This window comes from Leuciscus leuciscus, assembly GCF_965113295.1.
Source record: "Leuciscus leuciscus genome assembly, chromosome: 12".
Lineage (NCBI taxonomy): Eukaryota > Metazoa > Chordata > Actinopteri > Cypriniformes > Leuciscidae > Leuciscus > Leuciscus leuciscus.
The window spans coordinates 39,024,910-39,041,410 of NC_138736.1; the positions used below are offsets into that span (position 1 = coordinate 39,024,910).

The following is a 16,501-nucleotide window of genomic DNA, read 5'->3' on the forward strand; positions in this document are numbered from 1 at the left end:
ATCAATAAATAATAATGTTGTGTTATGAAGAAAAATATGTAGTATATTTATTAAATACTATATATTAAATACTTAAATACTTAAGTATAACAATATTTTTTATTTTATTATAAAATTATATCTAAAATTATTATATATATAAATGTATAAATAAAAAGATTATGATATTATACATTGATCTGTTAAACACAATGCTTGGTATTAGTTTAATTATTTATTTCGTTTACATATGCATAACTGTATGACACTTTTATCCAACGCAACTTACAAAATCCATCCGTCATCCATCATCCATCCATCATCCATCCATCATCCGTCATCCATCCGTCATCCGTCATCCATCATCCATCCATCATCCATCCAGTCAAAATCTCTTGTGTGAATCACAAAATGTTTGTGTGCGTTCTCAATAAATGTGTATGTTGTGGACAGGTGAAGAACGACTACCTGCTGGAGATGGCGGATCAGGTGGAGCAGGACATCGCCCTGAAGCTCGGGTGTCTGGAGATCAGGTGCGCTCCTCCTCCTGTCAGACTCGGAGTTTCAGCACGACGTTCAGAAGCTCGTGTGTTGATCCATCTGTGCTTCTGTCTTTTCCAGGAGATTCTACAGAGAGATGAGAGGAAACGCTCTGGATAAAAAATCCAACTATGAACTCTTAGAGTGAGTATTGACAGCTAGTGGATATATGAGTTTCAGGATGGCAGATGATGCTGGATATCATATCTAGAAGAGTCTAATGGCCGAAACGGCACGGTTAGCAGCCAATATGATCTAAAAATGACAAAATAAATAAAAAGCTGAAAAGCTGACTTGGCAACTAGATGATTTTTTTTTTATATTTCATCTTATTTCAGTTAATGTTTATATTGTGTCAAGTAATGAACATGTTTTTTATTGTTTTGGTTTGTGTAACTATAATTAACACTGCTGTAGTGGATTTTTCCCTAAAACCTGACTATCTAGCGTCTGCAAATCGACACCCATAGTGTCTTCCAATCGACACTTAATAACCTTTATACTCTAGCTCTCTGCGTCTTCCGTCGAGAACTGGCCGAGTCTCTTACTCTAACTTACTTGCTTCCCTAAACTGATCTGCTGCGCAGCAGTAATAACAGACAGACTTTCAGCAAATGTCCTTTAAATGCCTTTAATCACGGCCAGGAGATCTTCCCGAGCAGTTCTCAGGGAATCTCTCCCAAGAAGAAGCAAGGCCGGAGGATCTCAGACAAATTCCATTGAGAATCCCACCAGAAAACACAGATACAACAGTTTTTATAGAATCGAGAAAACAAATAAGACTAACATGTCACCTTCAATATGATTGGTTTCAATTGGTTCAAAAGCCCCAACCTTTTCCCTCTGTCACTGGCACAAGCAAACTCTGATTTAATGATGACTTCATTTGTTATTCACAAGATTCTAACAGACTGTCTAGTTTCATTTCCCAAACTATGTTATTTATACACACACACACACACACGCACACACTCAAAGTTTTCCATTGGTTTCGTACAGTACATCCTGCTCAAATGTTAGATGTTAAATAAGGTTAGATGTTAGAAACATGGTTAGTTTAATAGACAGTTTAAAATTTCTACGACACTGCCACACGCTCACAGTCACTCTTTCATCTCAGCGGGACTGACACACTCTCTCTCACACACACACACACACGTGTGCATTAGTTGCGGGTCATTCCGTCTGATCGCCCGCAGTCACACAGCAGCGCTCTGGCCCCTCAGGGGGCGGGGCAGGGCAGAGAGTGCACCAATCACAGCACCAGCCTGATTTGAGTGACAGCTGCTCTGACAGAAGCTGGTTAACCCCTGGTTAACCTCTGAACCACTGTTATTTTACTGTCATTGAGATACTATTATAGTTTTAATTCATATTTAGAATTAGTTTTTATTTTATATAATCCAGTTTCGTTTTAATTTGTCTTAATCGATTTTTTATTATTATAAATTTTTATTTCAGTAAAATTTTCAGCTAAATAAAAATAAGAAAAGGTACCTTGACAACTAGCTTAAATACAATGATTATATATATATACACATATATAAGTTCATATACTTATACTAGGCCCTAAAAGTATGTACTGTTTTTGTGAAGAAAGAGTCCATACTTTTTGAGTGTGTAGTAGAAAAGTAGGCAAATAGGTTAGTAGGTTAAAATCCTCCACATTCAAATGAATGTAATATCCTTCTGTATCGGAAAGAAAAAGCAGCACGTTGATCTGCCAGTCGTGGGTCGTTCATGCGGAGACTCTCCTCATGTGTTTTGATGCATTTAAAAGTTAATGACCAGACGTATCTTTATAAAGGTTAACAATGTTGTTGCAGATTAAATATAATGTGGATAACGTTGAATAAATATCTTTTTGTCAGGTTAGATACTGATAATTAATCACTCAAACCCCTTTAACTAAACCATTGGTCTCGCACATCCGCCATGTTTGTAGTTTTTAAATGCTTTTTATTTGTGTTTGTAGTTCTAATCGAATCCTCGTCTAGTGAACAGTGGGCAGTATTAGCCGTTAGAGTGAGCACGGATCTGCACTAACCGGAAAAAGTAGATCTTTGGGATACTCATTTCAACACACACACGACGTTCACACTAATTCTATTTTTGAACATGATTTAGGACAGTTCATATGCAAATTGGGACTCAGCATGTGTGTTGGATTTGTATAGCATCATTCCCATACTTGCATTTGTGTCATTTAGTGCTTTTACTGTAAACTGTGTGAGTTATTCATGATAACGAGAGAGTAGCTGGAACCTCTCTGGACTAAAAGTTCAGCACAGCAGTTTAAAGTATCGACTGATGTGTCGCTCGCGAGGCCCATAAACATGGGCGAGTTGTTTTTGGCGAGCCGCCACACGGTTAAATCTGAGCAAAGCTGAACCGAAGCGCTTTCCATTTAGATTAAATGATGAAACAATCATCAGGGACTGTTGGGTTTTATTGGGCTTTAAATCCCCGGTCCTGCTCGCTCACAGAGCCTGAGAGGAGAACACAAAAACTACATCTTCTTAAAAAGAGAATATAGGCTTTCTGTCTAATATATTGGATATAATAATGTCAAATATTGTTATTTCAATTTTAGTTCTTTACAAAATCGTGGTGAAAAGCTTGACATGCTCCTTCTGACAAATACAAAACAAAAGATACAGTGATAAAAACAGGAGATTTGAAAGGATGATTTTGATAATGGAGGTTTGGATGAATTTTTATTACTTTAAAAGAAGAAATATGATGCATAACCTGGTCACCTCAAGACTTTTAATTGTAAATGGTGTCAAATAAAATTGAAAAATATTTATAGGACGACTAAAAACAAAATTCTAGCGCTTATTTATCTTCCATATATTTTGTTTTCATCAAAACATGCGTAATTATTTAATGAAATCATTGAAGTGAGAGGATGGAAATACAGGCCAGACAAAACGAGGAAAAAGTTGAATTCATTTAGTAAATTTAGTTGATGTGTTTAAAGCATGTCTATAAAAACATATTAGATGTTGACGTGAGATTTTCATTGTTGTAATAATCTTTTTACACATGTACTGTATATGAGGGCAACAAACGAGTGATGCTGGTGTTTTCAAAGATGTTTGTGAAGACTGCTTCATTAACTCCACATGTCCTTCCACCCGTCCCAGAGTTATAGCTCTACATGCCCGTGGAGAGCTGGAGTGAGATCAGTTCACCAGATGAACATAGATGTCTATATTAAAAAGCGCTCGGCCGTCTTTGAGACTGCGATGACATCATTGCATCTGCGCTGAGATTTCTGCTCTGTTTTTCAGAAAGGACGTTGGACTGCGACGGTTCTTCCCCAAAAGTTTACTGGAGTCGGTTAAGGTGAGCGGATGATTTCTGTTACAGACACATTGGTTATAGAGTTTTACATTTTCATCCATTTGGGTTCAGTATGCCTCTAGCTTGAGATGAATACTTAGTGTTAAAGTTGGCATGAAATCAAATTCATGCATGTTATTTTGCACAGATGAATCATTCTCAGTGTGTGTATATAAATCAGCCTCCATTTGGTTTATTAAGATAAAAACAAGTCAAAAATGTTTCATATTTCATTTTTTTTCCCATATGGATTTCTCTTACAGTCTCTTTATGCACTTTTTGAAGCGTTAGAGTGAATACACTTTCAGTGGAGGGACAGAAATCTCTGATTTCATTACAAATATTGAGGGTCTTATGGGTTTGGAATGGCATGAGGGAGAGTAATTGAAGATTTGGGGTGACCTGTCCCTTTAATGCTGGTTATGGTTAACTCCTCATGTGTGTTTTAAACTGGATGGTGTCAGTGTGTGCAGCTGGCATACGAATAGTGTTGAGCAACTCAATCCCACACACCCCTGCAAACAGATGCTCTGTAAAATAGTGGGGATGTCCTCTTACCCTGGGTCACCCTTAAACGTGCGTGCGTGTGTGCGTGTGTGTGTGTGTGTGTGTGTGTGTGTGTGTGTGTGTGTGTGTGTGTGTGTTGCACGTAGGCAGGGCAGAAGTGTTACTTTACCGCCCCAGATTGTTACCCATCATCCACTGCTTCTAACACTGTTCCCATAGGTCGTCATCAGTCCGAGAGCTGTTCATTTAGGCGGATTATAACGTTTAATCAGTTCGCTTCCTAGAAAATGTTTTAAAGAGTTTCCAGTGTCAGCGTATAGAGCAGACCTCATCTGATCGTGTGAGAGATGGGGTTGAATGATCAGCGCTGCCATCTGTCAGACATCAAGTTCAGCCGTTATTGAGTTCAGCTCGCGGGGCTTCTGTTTAATAATGCGTTCCTTTGCTTTTCACAAGGGCTTATTAAAGGAATCGTGAAAATCCTGTCATCATTTACTCATCTTTATGTCGATCCAAACCTGTATGACTGTCTTTTTTTGCTGTGGAGTGTAAAAGGCAATGTTTTGATGAGCTGCTGTTCACCGTACAGTGAAAGTGAACGAACATGAGAAACAAAGTGCTATAAAAGCACTAGAGTTTGGGTCCTGTGAGATCTTTAAAGTCTCTTCGGCTCAACAAGGCTGCATTTATCTGATCAAAAATACAGTAATACATTATGACATTATGGCAAGTAAATGATGGCAGAAATATTCCTATTAGACCAATGAGGAGAAACCAGGATAGATAATAGATGACAGAGATAATATTCATGTATCATATATAGGGAACATGCATATTAGCTTTGATGACAGTATAAAATAAGGTCGTAATTTGTTTTTTTTATTCATTAATTTGTTATTATTTATTTATTTGTTATTATTTACTTTTACATACACTATTATTATTAATTATGATTTATTTATGATTATTAAATATTTTCTTAATCAGTTTTCTTTTAACTTCAAAGCAGTGAAATCTTTATTATTATTTTAATCGGATTAATAATTAACTTTTACATGCATTAGTGAACATTTACCCATTGTCATCAACGGCTCTCTATTATAAAAAGTAAAAAGAAAAAGAAAAAGATTTGAAATGGCGTGTTGTAATAAAAGAGAAGAAGAGGTGCGTCTCTGAGTCCCAAGATGAAGAAATCCTGCCTTCCACCCTCTTGTTTGGTCTGTCAGATCTTTCCCATAATTCCTGCACAGATGTAAGACCCGATACCGGGCCGCACTTCCTCTCAGGAAGGGTGGACCGTCCCTCTGAAGTGACCCCTCACATGTTTGTCTGATAGGATCTGTGTCTCAATGTTGTTAAGATACCCATAATGCCTTTCAGAGCTCAGATGGTTTCTAATAGCAGAGTAGATCCATTCAGTTGCACATGTAGCCGAATTTGAGCATGTGTCTCGACTTGACTTTAGCAGAGAAGTGTTTTGGTTTTGTGTATTTTGAGTGTTAAGGAGAGAAGAAGACTGCTATTTTTTATTTGATTGACAGCTGAATTTGATGGTTGTTATGAACTTGAATTACCGGTTTGATTCTGGGTAATGCTGTTATGTTATATAGGCATGATTTTACTATAGCAAACCATATTTATTGTGTTTGCTCCTTACTGTTACTCATGTTAGTGATTTGCACAAACGCATAAACCTAAATATTTGATGCATAACTTGTTTTTCAGAACATGTCAAAATCAAGTTTATTTATCATTTCTGAATTCATTTTTTTGCACTTTATAGTGCTGTAATTCAATATGATGTTATTGGAGCGAAACTGAGTAATTTCTAAGCTAGTGCTGGTCATATGGGACTTGATTAATGTTCTGTTTTCAGTCAGTTTATTAATGTTTTCATTCAGTGTGTGAGGTGTAACGCTGTTCTTTCTCTCTGTGTTTCAGGCCAAAACGCTGAGGAAACAGATCCAGCAAACGTTCAAGCAGTTCGCCAACCTGAACGACGAGCAGAGCATACTGAAGTTTTTTGAGATCCTGGCGCCCGTCTACAGATTCGACAAAGAGTACTTTCGCTGTGCTCTAGGGGTACGGCAGGTCATGTGCTCAAACACTGGCCTTTTCTGCCTCCTGGTGGCCATGGAGGACTTATATATCCTGACACTGTGTCCAAAATGAACTTTTGTCCACAAAAAAAGAAAAGAAACAAACCATTGGAAAATTATTTGAGAAAAATGTCTACCACTAGTTCTGTTACTAGTTATACTACTTACTATACACTACTCTTCAAAAGTTTGGGGTCAGTGTGATAGCAATAACTGGATCAAAAGTGACAGTTTAGAATTAGACATTTAGAATGTAACAATGTAACATTTTAGTTAGACATTTAGAATGTTACAAAAGATTCTATTTCAAATAAATGCTGTTCTTTTTAACTGAAAAATTAAATGTGTCAGGGGGAAATATCTCAACCAGCACAACAGTTTTTAACATTGATAATAATCAGAAATGCTTCTTGATCATCAAATCATCATATTAGACTGATTTCTGAAGGATCATGTGACACTGAAGACTGGAGTAATGATGCTGAAAATTCAGCTTTGATCACAGGAATAAATTACACTTTAACATATATTCACATAGAAAACAGATATTTTAAATTTTAATCATATTTCACAATATTACCGTTTTTACTGTATTTTTTATCAAATAAATCAAAGCCTTGGTGAGCAGAAGAGCCTTCTTTGAAAAACATTAAAATATCTTACCAACCCCAAACTACATTGGCATTTACTTTATAAATTATATCATGGGTTGTGGTGGATTAATGCAAGGAATATATCTGGAGAAAAATAGCAGTTCCTTATAAATTATAAACCCAACAACTAACATTAGTTCACTGCTGACACTTGATGATTATTTTATTTGATTACATTTAAATCAATTCTTAATGTGTGCAACATTCTTGTTATATGTATGACATCTCTCTCTCTCTCTCTCTCTCTCTCTCTCTGTATCTCTCTATCTCTGTCTCTCTCTCTGTCTCTCTCTCTCTCTCTGTATCTCTCTCTCTCTCTGTATCTCTCTCTCTATCTATGTCTCTCTCTCTGTCTCTCTCTCTCTCTCTGTATCTCTCTCTCTATCTATGTCTTTCTCTCTCTCTCTGTCTCTCTCTCTCTCTCTCTGTATCTCTCTCTCTGTATCTGTATCTGTATCTCTCTCTCTCTCTCTCTCTCTCTCTCTCTCTCTCTCTCTCTCTCAGTCGAGTTGGGTCATATCAGTGGATCTTGCTATCGGCCCGGAGGAGGGAATCAGTTACCTGACAGACAAGGGTTCCACGGTAACTCATATCAACATCGCCATAGCAACAAACAATGAGTTCCATCTGTTTTATGTTAATCTGAGTTGTCTTGTCAGTTGCTTGGTTCTATTTATGAATAGCTCCGCCCACAGTGAAATGCCATTGGTCCAAAATCCTGCTTCACATCACTATATGCTAAACAGCAAATATTCTGATTGTCTGCAGCACTGGCAAAAATAGTTGTCCGGTTCATACAAAGTACAAAGTTAATTAATGCAGATCCTCCTGTGATCTGGTGTATCGCCTCGTATTAATCTCCCAGAGTCCTTCAGGGCTTCTGACGGGAACACAGAAGCTCCTCAGAGAAACACACCGCTCTGATGTGTCACTGCTTAAGGGATGTTACTCATATTTTCTGCTGATTAATCATCTGTGGTTTGTGACGCAGGATTTTGTCTTGAGGCAAAGTGGATGGAAAGTTCAGTGAATGTTCATGAAACATCATAACTCATAAGGATTTCCTTATTTCAAAGCTAATTTTTCTCATTACCAAGTGTGTGCATCACCACCTGTGTGTCTTATTCTTTCAGCCGACACATCTGGCCAACTTCACACAGGTGCAGAGCATCCATTACTCGTGCGTGGAGGAGAAGGAGAGGAAAGGTGTCTTACAGCTGGACGTGGCAGGAGCCGCAGAGGTAAACCAAAGAGCATTATGAAGTCGATGTTTTGATTGTAGGATCTGCTGTTGGAAGTGTTTAGATTGAGATGTGTGACTCAGAGGGGTGTAAATCCAGCTGACGGCGCTGTAATTTCAGACTGTCACTGTTATTTTGGTTTCTTTGTCTGCACTTTTTGTCAGTCTGTTTCTCTCTCTCTTTCTGTCTGTCTGTCTTTTCAACGGCATTTTTACTCAGATTTAGACGCTGTGGCGGATGGGTTAGGCTATAAACCGGTATTGTTATTGTTAACTAAAACTAAAAATCCTATTCAGCAATTGAAACAAAGTTGAAATAAAACTAATTATAAATATTAGATAAAAAAATTCTTGTTACTTTTTGCCTTTGTAACTAACTGAAAAAAGTTTAGGTTAAAATACCAAATTTACTAAAGGCTAAAACTGAAATAAAAATAAATTGAATATGTGTATATATATATATATATATATATATATATATAAACTAATAAAAATAACAAAATTACATAACATTACAAAAAGATTTAACTGAAGTAAAACATTTATAAATAAATAAACTTTATTTCAGTTAGTCACCAAAGCAACATTTCTAATTTTTGTTTACATTGTAGTATTAAAATTACTAAATGTAAAACTGAAAAAAAATTAAATAAAATGTTTTATAGCTAAATAGAAATATAAAAAAATGAAAAATGACAATCACTTAACAAAATTAGTAAAAAAAAAAATCAAAAAATTTGAACTAACTCAAAATATTAATACATACTATACTAGTATATGAATAATACAAAAATAACACTGATTTAAACTAAAGTTGTGAGTCTTTTTGACCAAATCAGAATCGGACTAGACTGGCTACATGTTTACCTGAGGTTATTTGTGGGCGTGTCTTCAGCTGTGTGTGTGTGTGTGTGTGTGTGTGTGTGTGTGTGTGTGTGTGTGTGTGTTTGGTCTGCGCAGCTGGTCTCTGCTGTAGCTTGACGTCATCATGTGGCTGGTGTTTTCTATAATGGCTCATTGTGAGTCTCTCCTCTCTCTCGTAGCCTCTCACGATCAGCACGCCAGTCTTCGCCACTGCTGAGAACATGGCCGACCTCATCGACGGCTACTGTCGACTCCTCAGCGCCGTCAGCCAGTCCTTCATCGTCCGACCTCAGAAAGGTACGTCTCCCTCACACTGCTGCATTGTGGGATGTCTGTGGTATACAGTCCAACTATGAATGGGACGTATTGAGTGGAAAATCTCAGTGTGAAGCTGCACAGCTGTCCATTTCAATGAGCTCAGCAGGACACAAATAAAAAGTCATTCCATATATATAGAGAGAGAGAGAGAGAGAGAGAGAATAAGTCCAGTCTACAAAAACTTTACTTGTAGTAAATTATGAAGTGCAGTTCTTCATATTTGGGTGTGTGTTGTCCTTCAGTTTGATTCATAAGCTGATGTCATGTGTTTCTCTGTCCTACAGAGGGTGAGAGAGCTCTTCCATCCATTCCAAAGTAAGTCATGAATTCCCTTCTCTGCCGTTCCTGAGCTGTTTAATAAACTCTGGCTGGATATTTATTCAGTTTGACCAGCTGTTAAAGATTAAACACTACTAAACCAGGACAAAACTAAAGATTGGGAGATTAGCTGGGCGATATATCAAACATTCACAATATATTTGTGATCATCTGGTAAGAATGTCATTATGGTTTTAATACATTGTTTTGTTGCCAATGAAGTTTACTCAAGAACGGGATTAGGCTGTATATTATACATACATTATTATATATAGGATGTTAAATTAGCCTAATGATGCTGTAGTTAACTGTTAGTTTTATATATATATATATATATATTGAATATATTTTAATACACACAATTTATAATGTATTATATTTATATAATCTTTTATTATATTGTATTATGTTTTCACATTTTTATTATATTTTTCCCAGGCATATTGTATTATATAAAAAAAAAATATATATATATATATATATATATATAAAATATTACATACTTTGTCTTTCAAAGTACATATGCTTACATATGTTTTAATTCTGCATGTGTCATGTATAGTATGTAACATCTTTTGAGTATAATTTGGATTATGTTAAGTTTTCAGCTGGTCCCAAACAAGCGCTCACGTGAACCTGTGAAAGTCGTTGTTATGGTTGGATCACTGGGTTTTGTTATAGTGTGCATGGAAACAATAATAATCACCATTTTGTTCATTAATGAAATTGTTTCTCCACAGACTTGCCAACAATGAGAAGCGTCTCGAGGGGATTCGGGCTGGAGTTCGTGCCATCTCTGTCTCAGGTACGACCCGCCTCCCATTCATCTGAGCTATCAGGGTTATTGGACTGATGTCCTGCCGAGCATTCTGGGTAAAGACTCTCCAAAGAAGAGTTCACAGATAGATCAGATCTGCTAGACAACAATGATATCTACAATATGTTCATATCAAATATGATTTTTTTTTTTTTTAAACAGGTGTTAATCCCACAGACTTCCGGGATTTTCCCCTGTTTTATAGTTTAATATCATAACTTAACACTTCTGGATCCAATCATATCCACAATGGATTAAATCAAATCCCGTCCGACATTATGTCCTGCTGAAGATTTAGTTTCACTCTAAAAATAATACAATTGAATACATTGCAAATGCTGTTTCACAGAGTCTTTAAAGCGTTTATATCTCAGATATCTGATGTCTTCAAGATGTTGTCCTGGTTCCTGCAACATCTGCACACATTTAAAGCTCATCATCTACACTTGTGCTCCAGATGTTTGGTATCTTTAGCTCATGAATGTGTCTGTTGTTTTTAAGCTGTTTACTTCTGAGATTTACAGCATAATCAAACCTGAAGTTGCTCTCTAAAGGCACCTTTCATGTGAAAATGAAGTCAATGTCATTCTTTTCAATGAAAACATGCTTCATCTGTGTGTATTATCTTCAGCACTCATTTTTGGGTGTGTTTGCACCATTTCCTGATTCACATTATTCATTTAGTGAATAAAATGCTATCAGTGTTGGTGTGAAACGACCTGATAGTGAAAGTCTGGCCATAAGTGGTGTTCAGTGTTTTGTCACGGAGCTGGAAGATTAATATGTTTGTTCTGTGTCCGTTCCTCCCTCCATATTGCCTTGCTTTGCTTCACTCTCTTTCTCTCTCCATCTGTCGTTCTTCACTGAAGACTCTGTGGTTCAGACGCCCACCAAAGCTGCTAAAGCTCGACGCTTTCTCCTTCCGTTTGTCCTCTGTTCCCATGAGTCTCCTCCTAAGGGTACACGCTGTTCCTGTGTGTGTGTTTAACACTAACCCTCACTTGCTCTCTACCAAAACATATTCAATCTGTTTATCATGTGTTCATACCACAGCTCTGATTCCTGATTCAACCGATCATTTTCTTCTGTGTTTATCTGTTCTAATGCTATATTGATTAAAGTATGCAAAGGTCTCATGTCTCTTAAGAGGATGTAGCTTCTACCTCGCTGACCAATCAAATCACATTCTGCTTCACATGTGATCACTGACCACACTTCCTCCGTGACTCCGCCCCCAGCACACATATGTGTTGCAGATCAAAATGTTGATTTACTTTGTGGTTCATATCAGATGCTGAGGTGTCAGTCTGCTTCAGTCTCTTTTGTCTTTGACATTGATTAATGAATACATTTCATGAAGAAACAGGCCACAAAAAATAATAAACAAAGTTAAGTCTATTTTAGGATTGTGTTTGTTGTTGTTGCTTATTTATGAAATTATTGTCATGTCAGTAATGCACATTACTTGTAAATAGATTGTAGATTTTCATTAATAAAGTAACACAATCTTCTTGTCCAAATTCTTTTTATTTCAATTAATTGCCATGAAATAGAATTTGGACAAGAAGATTTATTTACATTTATTACATGGCAAAAATTTAAATAAATGTATTAATAAAAGCTTAATACATTTATTTAAATTAATTGCCATGAAATAAAAATGCCATTTACTTTACAATTTAATAATAAGTTATGATATATATTCAGTAAGTACATTTTTATTATTATATATATATATATATATATATATATATATATATATATATATATATATATATATATATAATAAAACAAAATTTATATTATACATTTTTACATATTATAATAATAAAAAAAAAAATTTCAGTAATGATAATGCAATATTTTACAGACAATTTTATTGCTAATTTGCTTATTATTTTAAAATGTATAAAATCTGCCTTCAAATAATATAATTTATTATACAAAAAATGTGAAAAGCACTGAATTAGACCTGCGGAGGAACAGTACAGTACAGTGATGAGAATACAGTATTAATTAAGACAATATTCTAAAAGTATGGTTCATTTTCTTTATACAGAAATATAATTTCTTGTTTTTTTCTCTTTTGGTTTAGTGATGAAATAGCAATGCCAGTATTTTTGAAAGTCTCCCAATTTTGCCAATGATGTTAAAAAGTGTAAACCTGCCCCCAATTAATATTCATTATTATATGAATAAAGTATATAAATACAGTTGTGTTTTAACAGTGAAGTGCACTGAATGAGACCCGTGGCAGAACAATACAGGCAGAAGTGTGTCCACGTCCCAATTGAATCTCATCCCACACATTCCTGCAGCACGTCTAACCCAATATAACCACTCTAATGACTCCCAGAACAGCATGAACAAAACACATTTACTGCAGGAGCTGCAGCCAGGGCTTCTAAACCAGTTCATGATGAGTGTGTGAGTGTGTGTGTTCATGCCTGCTGATGAATTAACCTCTCTCTGATCCTCTCCGTTCTTTGCATGCTCTCCTCGGACCTGCAGAAGATAGTGGAGATGGTAAAGTTTCACTTGTGATCTTCATTTCTGATCTCGAACTAACACTGTGTGCATTTGGAAAGTTACTTGAATATAGACAATCTTGCATATGTTTCAGTTTACTGTGTAAATGTGAGTTTTTTTTTAATAGCATCTCCTTCACTTGAAGCGCATACTTGCTCTTTTGCTCGCTGCATTCCTTATGAGACAGACTTTAAAGGTGTAATTATTTAGAGAAGAGAGTGTGACCTCTCCCAAAAACAAAAACGCTGGACTAAATCTGTTTTGCATGAAGACGAAAGAGTCACTTCCTTCCCCTGGCTTTCTCAAGCACAACCACAGAGCTTCTCTCCGATTGGCCGGTTGGACAGCCAGAGCTGCTCTCCGATTGGCCGGTTGGACAGACAGAGCTGCTCTCTGATTGGCCGGTTGGACAGACAGACACTCAGAGCCACACAGATTGAGTTCAGAGGGTTTAAAAGAGAGAAGTGCACTTGAGTGTGTGTATGTGTGTATGTGTCTTCATGGAGGAGTTTCTTGGCTTGTTTTCGGCCGGCTCTAGTTTCTGTAGTGGAAGGTTACATGTGTTTCGGGTGGTGTAGTGACCGAGGGGGCGTTGTTTTGGCCTGTGTGTGTGTGTGTGTGTGTATGAGATACTGACCACTGCTTCTGTCTCCCTGCAGAAACGGATGACTATGCAGAGATCATAGATGAGGAAGACACCTACACCATGCCCTCTAGTAAGTACCCTCACTCGTGCTGTCTGTGAAGTGTGTGTGTGTGTAACTGTCTCCTGGGATCCAGATGTTTCTGTACAGATCCGTACGTTTTCGGAGCCAAATCCTGACCTTTTTTTCCCTGTCTGGCTTGTTTGGTTTGTTGATGTGGCGGCAAATGCAATTTAAAGTATCCAGTCTGACATTCCAGAACATTCTCTCTGGAAACTCATGCAGGATTCATTCGAGAGTTTGTGTCGAGATTTATTCGATTTGATTAATCAATGCAAGGTAAAATTAGGTGTGTGTGTCACTGGGTTCGGCTGAATCAGACACAATTCGCTTGTTTGACCACAAAAGTATTCTCTTATTAATCTACTGTAAAAAAAACGCAACGAGTTTAATCTGAATTAACTTTATATAAACACTCTACACTCTTAAAAGTAAAGGTCCCATAAGAGGATTTTCTCAGCAATGCCATAGAAGAACAATTTTTGGTTTCCCAAAGAACCTTCCAGTGATCAGTTCCTAATATAACTATTCCTAAAAAAACTTTTTCCACTATAAATTCTGTTTTTGTGCAATGGAAAGTTTCTATGGATGTTAAAGTTTCTTTATGGAACATCAATGCCAATAAAGAGCCTTTATTAGTAAGAGCATAGAAGTCAGAGATGTGTGTGTGTGTGTGTGTGTGTGTGTGTGTGTGTGTGTGTGTGTGTGTGTGTGTGTGTGTGTGTGTGTGTGTGTGTGTGTGTGTGTGTGTGTGTGTGTGTGTGTGTGAGTCAGTGACTGCAGACTGCATGCACACTAACATTCACGAGTGTGTGACTTTACATGCGGGCCTGTACAAACAACCGCAGGATTCTGAACACACGCCGACTTCATGTGGTACGAGTGTCTTTGAATGAAGATGTGCCATTATTTACTCACACTGGTAAAACAAAATTAGAAAAGTTAAATTATTAAATTATAAAGTTAAATTAAATGTGACATTTTGAAGATGGAAGATTTGCATAAAACATACTTGCAGTGCACCATCATGTCGTTCCAAACTTGTATGATTTCCTACTGTGCGACACAATAGCAGATGTTCAGCTGAATGTTTCATCAAATGAAAGTCAATGGACTGTCAAGCTCCAGAGAGGACAAGAAAGCATCATAACTATAGTACATATGCACTATATTCCAATAGTTCTGATGCTGTATATTTTAGCCTTAACCCTCACGTTGTGTTCCGGAGAGGATTTAGCTTTTCCCAAAACTGATAATGTTATCGCATTGGACAAAAACGTACTGACCTTGCTCACACAGTGTAGAAAAACAGGGTATAACAATATATATATATATTTTTTTTTTATAACCTTGTGGTGTTCTCGGTCAAAAATGACCTGCCTACAAAAAAAAAATTTTGTTATGCAACGTTATTGCCAAATATTAGATTCAATCTTTTCATCAACTTGTTTTCTTTCGATTAGCACAGGTTTTGCAAGCATTTCTGTTTGCAGCTGATTGATTATGGGCCTCATTGATCTGAGGTGTATCAGCTCAAGCTAAAATAAATATAAAACCTGTGCTAATCGAAAGATTGAAGATTGACAGATTGGATAATGTAGCATAATGAGATTTACAAGCAAAAGGCTTTTCAACACAGCACAAGGTTACATTTCTGTCTATCATCACTTAATGCTAACGTTTGGCTTCAGAGGAATATTATCATAGCGCATGAGTCGGATGAACTACTTTTATATTGCTTTTGCTCCTTCACTGCAAAAAGTGCAAAACATTGTATTTTCCAGTATCAAAGCATGATCGAAAATGCTCTAAACCTCTTAGAATGAGATCTGATGTTTGACTGTTCAGTGTCACTGAAATTATTTTATTGCTCATTTTCCAAGTCATTTTTTATCTTCTATAATATGCTGAATACAAACACGCATACATCAGTGTGACGATCTATAACAGCTCTTTCCTGAGTGTTTGACATGTCTATCATCTCATCCCTCTGTTTCTCTTTCATCCTGAGCTTTAATTCTGATCTAAACGCCCACTCTCTCACTCTTCTCTTTAACAACCAGCCGAATGCTATGGATTAGACGCAGGTAACGCCATCGTCTGTGTGTTTCTCTCAGTTTATCTCTTTTTCTTTTCTGTTTATCTCTCTATCTCAGTTTTGCCGTGGGCTTGTGTTGTTTTAGTCGCAGGTTCCTTCTCGTATTATTGGCAAATGCAGGTTTTCATAAAATGTGTAAAATTGTGTCTCGTGGGATTCGAACCCTTGACCTTGGCGTTGTTAGTGTTACGATCTACCAGTCAGTCATCTTTGTTTTATTATTATTATTATTATTAATCAAAATAATATGATTATTAATAATAACCAAATCAAAATCATAACCAAATATTAATAAAAAATAATATGATTATTAATAATAACCCATTTATATATTTATGAGCTTAAATACTTTAACTGAAAACCTGCAGAAGTCATTGATATGTAGACGATGAATAGATTTTTGTTTTGCTTATTTATATTTCTTAGTTTTTTTTGTTTTTTTTGTTTTTTTTAGTTTTTTGGTTTGTTTGTTTGTTTGTTTGTTTGT

General features: G+C 36.4%; 1 protein-coding gene across 8 annotated transcripts in view; it reads left to right on the top strand.

Moving 5' to 3' along the window:
• The window catches only part of ptk2aa (protein tyrosine kinase 2aa), a 104,424-nt gene that overhangs the window by 62,728 nt on the left and 25,195 nt on the right, over window positions 1–16,501 (top strand). For 6 of the 8 annotated variants that reach the window (XM_082185441.1, XM_082185443.1, XM_082185436.1 and 3 more), the window contains 11 exons: window positions 433–512; window positions 601–663; window positions 3,816–3,870; window positions 6,316–6,456; window positions 7,631–7,708; window positions 8,260–8,367; window positions 9,410–9,527; window positions 9,833–9,863; window positions 10,607–10,671; window positions 13,195–13,209; window positions 13,872–13,928. In XM_082185441.1, the coding sequence (XP_082041567.1) occupies window positions 433–512; window positions 601–663; window positions 3,816–3,870; window positions 6,316–6,456; window positions 7,631–7,708; window positions 8,260–8,367; window positions 9,410–9,527; window positions 9,833–9,863; window positions 10,607–10,671; window positions 13,195–13,209; window positions 13,872–13,928 (811 nt within the window). The remainder of the gene's footprint in view (window positions 1–432; window positions 513–600; window positions 664–3,815; window positions 3,871–6,315; window positions 6,457–7,630; window positions 7,709–8,259; window positions 8,368–9,409; window positions 9,528–9,832; window positions 9,864–10,606; window positions 10,672–13,194; window positions 13,210–13,871; window positions 13,929–16,501) is intronic. The other 2 variants (XM_082185437.1, XM_082185440.1) reach the window with 1 other exon arrangement.